Source organism: Chionomys nivalis, chromosome 3, assembly GCF_950005125.1.
Source record: "Chionomys nivalis chromosome 3, mChiNiv1.1, whole genome shotgun sequence".
NCBI lineage: Eukaryota > Metazoa > Chordata > Mammalia > Rodentia > Cricetidae > Chionomys > Chionomys nivalis.
This window is the reverse complement of record NC_080088.1, coordinates 74,413,768-74,423,990: the sequence shown is the minus strand read 5'-3', so window position 1 is coordinate 74,423,990 and position 10,223 is coordinate 74,413,768. Positions and strand designations below refer to the sequence as shown.

At 36.4% G+C, this 10,223-nt stretch overlaps 1 protein-coding gene and 1 pseudogene across 1 annotated transcript; one reads left to right on the top strand and one right to left on the bottom strand.

The window, feature by feature from the left end:
* The first annotated feature begins 1,177 nt into the window (after nucleotides 1-1,177).
* Nucleotides 1,178-2,116, top strand: LOC130871318 (olfactory receptor 2L13-like; annotated as a pseudogene).
* Nucleotides 2,117-3,603: 1,487 nt separating this feature from the next.
* On the bottom strand, nucleotides 3,604-4,551 carry LOC130871317 (olfactory receptor 2L3-like). Its single transcript, XM_057764672.1, has one exon. It carries the CDS (start codon nucleotides 4,549-4,551, stop codon nucleotides 3,604-3,606), a length of 948 nt encoding a protein of 315 aa, XP_057620655.1.
* Between the last annotated feature and the right edge of the window lie 5,672 nt (nucleotides 4,552-10,223).

The following is a 10,223-nucleotide window of genomic DNA, read 5'->3' as shown; positions in this document are numbered from 1 at the left end:
GCAACTCCATTCTGAACAAAAGCAAAAATCATGAGATCTATAAATGTACCTAACCCCACATAAGTCTTACTGTTGTGCCATATTATCTATATAAGAATCCAAGTTTGAATTCTTTACCCAACTGATCTCACCACTGCCCTTCTTAACCACACCCCTGCTTGCTGTCACCAACTGTCCTTTATCAATGCCTTGTCCCTTGCTCACAATTTTGAGTAAGGAACTTCAAAAAGACCTGTTTACATGATACCTTTAGAAGAATCTAGAAACTGGGAATATGTTTTGAAGGCATGAGTTTATTATAGTGGTGATGATTTTTATTTATCCTTTGTATTTATCTGTCAAGGCACAATTGTTTAAGAAATAGTAAGAGTACAGAGGATGCTTGTCATCTCGTTTTTTGTGTGTGCCTAGTAGTAGTCCTGTGTACCCACCATGTTCCTGGCTATGTATTCCTTATTGTCAGTATTTCTTGATTAGATAACTATAAAATTTCACTCCCATTTTTCTTTAACAAGATCTCCTTGGCAATTGTATTTGTGCTCAGCATAGGCACATAAAATTTGTTACTATATGTGACTAATTGCCTCAAACTACTCTTTGCTTGTCTTACTTTTGAAACATAGGGTATGTATAGTATAGGACCAGTTGAGGAAGCATGGCCAGTAATGACAGTCTTTTTTTTTTTTTGAGACAGGGTTTCTCTGTGGTTTTGGAGCCTGTCCTGGAACTAGCTCTTGTAGACCAGGCTGGTCTCGAACTCACAGAGATCCACCTGCCTCTGCCTCCCGAGTGCTGGGATTAAAGGTGTGCACCACCACCACCTGGTTTGTAATGACAGTCTTGCAGAGGACAGGGTATAAGAATACATTGGGGAAACAGAGTCTGTACTCAAATATGTTGAATAACAGGCTCATGTGGAGGTACTAATACAAAATATGCTAGCTTTCTTATTTATGTTGCCACTACCTTTGAATTGAAACTGGCCAGAGGCAAGGGGAAAGTAATATTCAGTTGGGATTTCAAAACAAGTACAATGGAATGACAATGCTGGAGGATGAACAATTCAATGCAAGCATCCACTACAAGTCACTTCCTATTTATTCTCTTGTCCTATGTCCTATAGCAATGTATTTCACTTTTAGGTCCTTTTACAAGAAAGGTAAAGCAATACGTTTCCATGGAGAAATGAAATCAGAGCTCAAGTGACTTCTTTTTGTTAGGACTGCTTGCACAAAACCAAACAGGTCTTCTGCTTTTGCTGTTCATCATCTTTGTGTTCTCCCTGGCTTTGTTTGGCAACTCAACAATGATCCATCTCATTCATGTAGATTCCAGGCTCCATTCCCCTATGTACTTTCTCCTCAGTCAGCTCTCTCTCATGGACCTGTTGTATATTTCTGCCACTGTTCCCAAGATGGCATATGACTTCCTCTTTGGCCAGAAAAGCATTACCTTACTGGGATGTGGAGTACAATCATTCTTTTTTTGTGACAATGTCATGTTCTGAGGGCTTGCTCCTGGCTTCCATGGCCTATGACCATTTTGTGGCCACCTGTCACCCCCTTCATTATCCCATTCACATGAGCAAAATGATGTGTCTGAAGATGATCATAGGATCTTGGACACTGGGCTCCATTAACTCAATGGCGCATACAGTCTATGCCTTTCACATTCCTTACTGCCATTCTAGGTCCATTAATCATTTCTTCTGTGATGTCCCAGCCATGCTGCCCCTGGCCTGTATGGACACTTGGGTTTATGAGTACATGGTGTTTGTCAGCACAAACCTGTTTCTCCTACTTCTTTTCTTGGCATCACAGCTTCCTATGGACAGGTTCTTTTTGCTGTCTTCCATATGCGCTCAACAGAGGGAAGGAAAAAGGCCTTCACCACGTGTTCAAGTCACTTAACTGTGGTGACATTTTACTATGCACCTTTTGTCTACACTTATCTTCAACCTAGAAGTCTTCATTCACCAACAGAAGATAAGATTCTGGCTGTCTTCTACACCATTCTCACCCCCATGCTCAACCCCATCATCTACAGCCTGAGGAATAAGGAGGTCCTGGGGGCCATGACAAGAGTCTTTGGAACATTCTCTTCTACAAAAACTTGATTATTTCTTCTCTACTCATCTTTCAGCTTCCCTGGAGAATGTCATAGAGGAGGGATGTCTTTAGAAAATGTAATGTGTGCAACACACATCATAAAATTTCTGGTGATTCATTACTTGTTAAGATTAAATAATATATTCATTATTACATACTAGTACAATTCCTACATGGTTATTTAATTTGTAACCTTATAGCCAATAATAAAATCACTAAATATTAACAACAATTTGGAATGCTATTAATACCTGATGTATATGCATTATAAGTGCACAAATACTCCTGTTGCTAAAGATACCATACACATCAGAAACAGCTTCCAAGACTCTTGAGCTGGAACTAACCTGAATGTCCCCTAACAGAGGGCTAGTTTTCATGATACCATAAGACATCATGAATGTTTACCAAAGAAGGAGGCAACCAAGAGTCCTACCCAAGTATAATGCCTATGGACAATATCAATGATCCACATGGCATTATAGCCCTAAGATTATACTACTGGCATGAATTCTCTGGTGGTTACAAATAGCTCTCTAATTTGACTTAAGATCCTCTTTACAAGAAGGAAACTTTGTTTGATACTAGAAACCTAGAACTATTAAGTGCTAGTAAAATCATGGTTATTGGAGGAGAATCTACAATCAATAACTTACTAAACCAGCCTAATCCCTAACAATAACTTATAAACATCTATCATTATGCCAACAGATATAGATATAGACAGTCACAAGCCAATTAAAATGAAGAGTTGTAAAGGCCTACCTTCAGTGGACACACCTATAAAACACTTCTATGCCTAAGGTTGAGGAACATTGTGGAAGAGGGGGTAGAAAGATTATAAGAACCCAGAGGACCAGGTACATGGTTGTAATGTCGAGCCTCTTAGTCTTATCAGAAGTTACCTTCAAAAAGTCACCAATATGATTGCCCAAACATGACAGGAACAAGACTACCAATAGATATGCAAGTGGACAAGTAAAAGTCCATGAGACTTCAACCCTCGACAAAGATCTAAAAACCACTGACAAAAAAGCAAATCTGGGAGCTAGGAGAGGTAGCTTTTTCCAAGAAATAGAACACTAATTGGTGATCCAGTACCAAACGATCAGCCTTAAGAGCATAAATGCAAGTAAAACTATACCAAATGAGCAGGTTGTGTGTGTGTGTGTGTGTGTGTACATGTTCATATATGTATTCAAAAGAGAAAAAGAAGCTATTACTTTGAAGGAAAGTAAGAAGGGGCATAAAGGAGAGTTGGAGAGAAGGAAATGTAAGGGAGAAATGTAATTATACTATAGTCCCAAAAATAAAAGTAAAGAAAAATGTTGAGAGGCAAAGTAAAAACAATAAAAACAATGACATTTTTGTTTCTATTTTCACTTATAAGACTGAGCCCATTACTAAACGCCTTAATCTCTCTTGGAATATTTCAGTTCTTATGATTTAATTGGCAAATACCAATATTGAGTTTACTTGCTTTTAAATCCCAGACTCAGGGATCAATATTTTTTGAAAAGCAAATTCTGTGAGTTATTCTTCTCAGTGCCTCCATAACTTCTTTGTTTCTCAGGCTGTAGATGATGGGATTGAACATTGGGGTGAGGACTGTGTAGAAGACAGCTAGAATCTTATCTTCTGCTGGGGATCGGAGGGATCTCGGGCGTAGATAAGTGTAAGCAAATGGTGCATAGAAGAAAGTCACCACAGTGAGGTGAGTGCTACAAGTAGAATATGCCTTCTTCCTCCCTGCCCCGGAATGCATACGGTAGACAGCAAGGAAAACACGACCATAAGAGCACACTATACCGATAAATGGAAGCACAAGAAAGAGGATTGTGCTCACAAATACAGTGTACTCGTAGACCCATGTGTCCATGCAGGCCAGGGTTAACATGGCAGGGACATCACAGAAGAAATGGTTGATGGCCCTGGATCGACAATAAGGAATGTGAAGTGCATACCCAGTGTGAGCACTGGAGTTAATGGACCCCAGCACCCAAGATCCTATTATCATCAGCACACAGACTCTTTTGTTCATGCGTGTGGCATAGTGGAGAGGAAAGCAAATAGCCACATAACGGTCATAGGCCATAGAAGCCAGCAAAAGAGTTTCTGCACCCCCAAAAGTCAAGAAGAGGAAGATCTGAAATCCACACCCAATGAAGGAGATGTACTTATTCCCCAACATGAAGTCAGACACCATTTTAGGGACAATGGTCGAGATGTAATTTAAGTCAATGAGAGAAAGCTGACTGAGTAAGAAATACATGGGTGTGTGGAGTCGGGACTCCAGGAGGATGAGGAGGATCATGGACAGGTTGCCAACCCAAGCTGTCATGAAGATGAGAACAATGAGAATGAAGAGGAATAGACCTGTTTGTGATGATGGGAACAATCCCAATAAAATAAAACCTGTAAATGTTTGATTATAGCTATCCATCAGGTGTTCATTTAGACTCTCTTAGAAGCCTATGCAATAATGTTACATAAAAGACAATAAAATAATTCAACTCATGATTTCACCAGACTTTCATTGCTCATAACTGCTGAGCAGAGAATAGTGTACTTTGAATCATCTTCTAGCTCATATATAAATCTAGAGTAAAGCAACATATATTAACAAAAGTTCTTACTGAAACCTGAGAACCTATAAGAATATTTCCATAATGTCCTCATTAGAAAATTGATATTTTTTATTCCTAAAAAATTAGATGTCATGAACATGAGATTTCATAGTGCAGTTTTGGAACCACTATAAATACAGGCCCATAATTGAATATATTTTCCTTCCATTCAGGATGACTCTTTTTTGCCATACTCTGGACCTAAGATACATACAAAGCTGTAACATTTAATAAGATCATTCAAAAATATATTTCTTTCATATGTTTACCCTTCACATTAATGAAAACCAAGATTTTTCAAAACTTGGGTGCCGTTATTTCTTTAAAAATCTATACAAAATGCTTATTAACAAACATCAACTTCACAAGCCCATCTTTTTCCTTCTTATCCAATCACATTTAAAACACTTTAACTAGATGCTGTCTGTGGGCATGTACATAGCACATTCATTCCACCAAAGAAATAAGTGTTGTTGCCCCTTCTCAGAACCTCACAAACACTTTGCTTTTTCTTCATTCCTATTTTCCTCTCCATTATCTAGAACATAAGGTGGAAATTTAAACATACACACATTTATGAATTTTCTCTCTCAGAACTACCTGGAATGAAAAGGAAATAAATGATGTAAATTTATAAATATTCCATACAAAGCAGAGGGATAGCTACAAAAGAGGAGTCAGGACCTTTCAGAGTTGTTTCAGGCTTGTTAATGGAGTAGAATCATGCCGCTAACTGGTGGGAGAGAGAATCTTGAGTCTTCAGAATGCGCATGAGCATGGGCTGTCCTTCTCCACCAGCAATGCAGTCTGCAGAAGGCTTAGCATACTGAGGCCAGAAAATGCATGAATATGTCTATCTGTGCTAGGGCCAATGAATATAAGTCTGGAAATCTGTAAATTGAAGAGCGAGATATACCACTTAAGAATATACAAACATATACACATATAAACACTCAAACACATACATAGGATAAGTTAGAAATGATGAGGAAATTGATATTTTTATCAGAAAAATTAGCATCTTCAGAGGCACATGGAGAGGTTTCAGTTCATAGCACAGACACAATTTATGTTGAAGTAATGACAGACGCTGATAAAAAAAAAAAATTACCTGAAACTAAAATGAGCAGGGTTGATCAAATACAGTCAAGAAAGTGTCTAAAATAAATTGGAAGACATTTTAAAGAAAAAATAGAAATAAAACATAAAAACTGAAGTTTAGAAAAGGAGTGTTAAGCTTGGATATTTATGCATATTCACAAGCATTCCAAAAAATGCCTAATGCAAAATAATTATGGGTTGAAATTATCAAATTGCAGAACAGTTACTCAGAACTGAAATGCATGGCTCTATTGTTTAATCCCATACATGTTATGCAGAAATGTAAAGAGAAAATTATATTTTGAAAATAAAATTATTTTTTAAGCAAAGCAGTCTCTTGAGAATCCAGAACGGTTTTTGTTTTGTTTATTCAAAAAATCACTTTAACTTTCAGAATAAACTATGGGATAGGTGTCTATAAAAGTAGTTTTAAAAAAAAAAGCCATGAGAAGTGAAGTAACTGAAGCCAAATACCTACCGGTTTTGCAGTGATGCTGTGTGTTGTACATACTACCAATGTATTCTCCTATGGGAAATGTCAATATCTTTTAGAAGATGGAACAAAGATGTCAGCCTCCATCAAATATAATGAAAGTTGTAGCTATGTTGGGATGGAGTGGGGGAGAAGGGTGTGATATGCAGAAATGCTTGCTGTCTCCTGTTCTTCACAAACAAGTGTATGACTTAAAATATTACAGAAGTGAAAGGGTGAAATATTGACCTGAGCAGCAATTGGGGCAGCTATGGTACTGTCTTACCTTTTGGGTGGTGGCTGCTTTAACATAACAATTTTCCAGACAGAATCATTTCAAAGTACTAAAACAATTGCATGCATAAAGCCTGAAGTAAATTGTGAGAAGCCAGGTGTAACCTATGAGTCTGTGCTAAACAAAGGAGTCTCAAGTGGCTACTGAAAAACAAGTGAAATTCTGAGAAAGCAGATAGTTTATACAGCCGTAGTTGGATTCATCATGAGACTAACATCCCAGACTAACATTAGAGTATGCTGTTTATATTGACATCTTAAGTGACTGATTGAAATGTAATGTTAATAATTACCAATGTGATTAACATTGTGACTGACACCACTTGTGATTTCTACAGGGTTTAACAAAGCTTCCATAAGTCACTTTAAGGATAAGATGAAAATAACAAAGAAAAAATAATGACTGATAAATAACTTCATTGATGAGACACCTCCCAGCTGTCAAGGAAAATTATTTCAATCAACTGTGTTTCTTTGTTCCTGTTTGACAGTAGTGAACAAGGTGACATTGTTTAAAGCAAAGATGCACCTGACAGGAAATTGTTTACAGCCACTGAATACTTGTTTCAAAGGTAAAAAATTGAGATATTTTTTCTTACATGACAAACAAACCGTGTTACCTTCTTTATTTCTCAAGGTGAAATAGCAATAATTCATTTCTTTAGAGATCATTTGAATAGATTTGAACTTGTCTTGATTTCCATAACAATGAAATGTCATGGCACATATAAAAATCAATGGGTAAAAATCAATCAGACAACAGTGACAAGAGCATTATAGGGTGCTGAAGTAACAACACCAATGAAGCAAAAGACCTGTGTGTAGAAATATAGATAACCCACACTTGCAAGTGTCCAGATGTCTACTGAATAAACTGTCTGAATATATTGATTTAGTATTAGAAACTACACATTATCTCCTCCACATTGTGTATTTGTTTAATCTAATCATTTAACCTATATGATAATGTAACCACTATGACCTTTATTTGAGACAGGATATTAGTATGTAGCCTTAGCTAGCCTAGAAGTTTGCCATGTAGACAAGAGTTGCCTACTTAGAACTCACAGAGATCTCCCTACCTCCGCCTCATAACTGTTAGGATATGCTAACTTTCCTGGTAACCACTAGCATAGATAATAAAATCAAGTTAAGAAATTTTAAGCATATTTGTTTTGGTCTCTTTTCTGGAACTTAGAGAATACAAATCAGGCACAAACATAGATATTACAGAAGTTTATCATTTACTAGATACACTGTCTTATTCCTCATACATCTTGAGATAATATTTATGAAGCAAGAAAATAATTGACAGGTTATATTTGTGAATATATGGAGAAAGTGGGATACTTATTCATCACCAGTAGCAGTGCAAGCTAGCATAGCACCAATAAAAATCAGTGTGAAACTTCATTCAAAAAGTTTAAAAATCAGTCTACTGCAAGACCTAGCTTTACTGTCCTTGGGCATGTCTCCAAAGAACTCTATATCATACTCCAGATTCTTGCTAATTCATGTTCATTTCTGTTTTATGCATAATAACCAGACCTTATAAACATTCTTGATGTCCACCAATAGTTGAATGGATAATGAAAATATGATCTAGTTACACATGAAATATTATTCAGCTAATAAGAATAATAAAATTTGCAAAGGCATGGATGAACCTTGAAAAAAATCATCCCAAATGAGGTTACCCAGACCCCAAGCATCAATGTTACATGTTTTCTCTGATATAGATATTAAGATTTAGATACTGGTAAATGCCTTTTTAAATACCTCAAACTTTAGTAATTTAGAGAAACTCTAAGTGAAAGCCCAAAATACTACAGTTCCATGAATTCAACTGGCAAGAATACCCATTTTTCCAATACTTGTATTCACTTAAAAAAATCTGACAATAAAGCTTTCCTTCAATTATTTATATAATTATAGAAAATATGCATTTTTAGATATGCTTTTCCTGTTTTAAAGAAGCAAGCATGATTTGTGCAGTATAAAGTTAAACTGTATAGTACTTTTGGGCCCTTTAGAGTGTTCCTTTATTGCAAGTTTTCTAAGACTCTTCCTTTTCATACTTTAATGTAGATCACCAAGTAAGCTGCTTTTAGTGAATTTGAACTGATGACTCCATTTTTTTTTTAATTTTATGAAAGAAGACCACATTTGCTTTTCTAGAGGCTTTATAAGAAACATAGAATAATACTTTTAAGCACAAGAACCTCAAAATAATCTCCATCATCATTCACATAAACTTGAGCCATTGTCTCTCATCTAGTCTCTAAGATATCCTAAAGAACCATAGCTTCACAAACAGGAGTTTATTAACCACATGCCAGAAGAGAGTCTATAAGCCAAGAGATGCCCATCCTTCTCAAGAACAGAGCCAATTCATTTTTCTCCCATTAGATTTACTTTACTATAATTCTTCAAATGCTGCCTTTTGTGGGAGAGGATATCATTCAGCCCAGGCTAGCTTCAAACTTACCATGTAGTTGAGGATGCATTAAAGTTGGGGCTACCCCTGCCCCATCTCCTGGGATGCGATATGCCACTGAAATGGACTTCATGATTTATTTTTCATACCCGATATACATAATTCTGTAAGTTCATAGACGAGATATCCTTTATTTTCAGTTATATGAACTTTTAGTATTAAGATATACTTTCCACAGAATCCAAATCAAATAACCTGCATGAGCAATCCTGGGAGTATGGACAAGCATTCTTCCCAAGAGTGCCCTCTCACTGAAAAAAAATACATTGAGATCCCTTATTTCCTCAGCATTTTCACAATATATTTTACAAAAGAAAATAATGTGCAGTCTCTTGTGTTATTTTAGTATTTCTTTTATATTATTCAAACAATTATAAGTTATGATTATTTAAAAGAATATGCACAATGAGAACTATAATTCTTTTAATTAAAAGTCTTAAAACAAGACCTACAGATGTGTTCCCAAATCACATACCTCTACTTACTAGTTGAGGTTGGTATTCAATACCTTGAAATCTTAAAATGATAAATTAGCATCCATAGATAGCTAGATACTACATAAGTATATAGATAGCACTTTGATGGCTATAACCTGTCCTTTGAATTTTAGTCAGATTGGAGGATGATTTATAGAGCTGAATCTATTTTTTTTTTTTTTTTGTGACAGGGCTTCTGTGTAGCTTTGGAGCCTGTCCTAGAACTAGCTCTTGTAGACTAGGCTGGCCTCGAACTCAGAGATCCACCTGCCTCTGCCTCCAGAGTGCTGGAATTAAAGGCATGCACCACCACCACTGAACAGCGAGAGCTGCATCTTTATGCCAGACTGTTGTACAGAGTTTTGAATAAAACTTATCAAAGTTCTACTTTGTTGCAAACTTGGATTTTGAATACTAATTTTGGATCTTTGTAATTTATGAGTAGAATTTTTAAAAATAAGTTATTGGAAGATTACATACAGTAATCCACGGAGAATTCATGCAGGAAATGTCAGGCAGATTAACACTGAGTAGTGGTTCTGACATTTGAAATTTGCTAGCCACCAATATCTGCATCAGCATGGCCACCTGTATATGATCACTCACATATTTGTCACCACTATATATGTGTGTGTGTGTGTGCATGAG

Coding starts and splice junctions, on each gene's coding strand:
- LOC130871317 (XM_057764672.1), bottom strand. CDS start 4,551: ATGGATAGCTATAATCAAACATTTACAGGTTTTATTTTATTGGGATTG.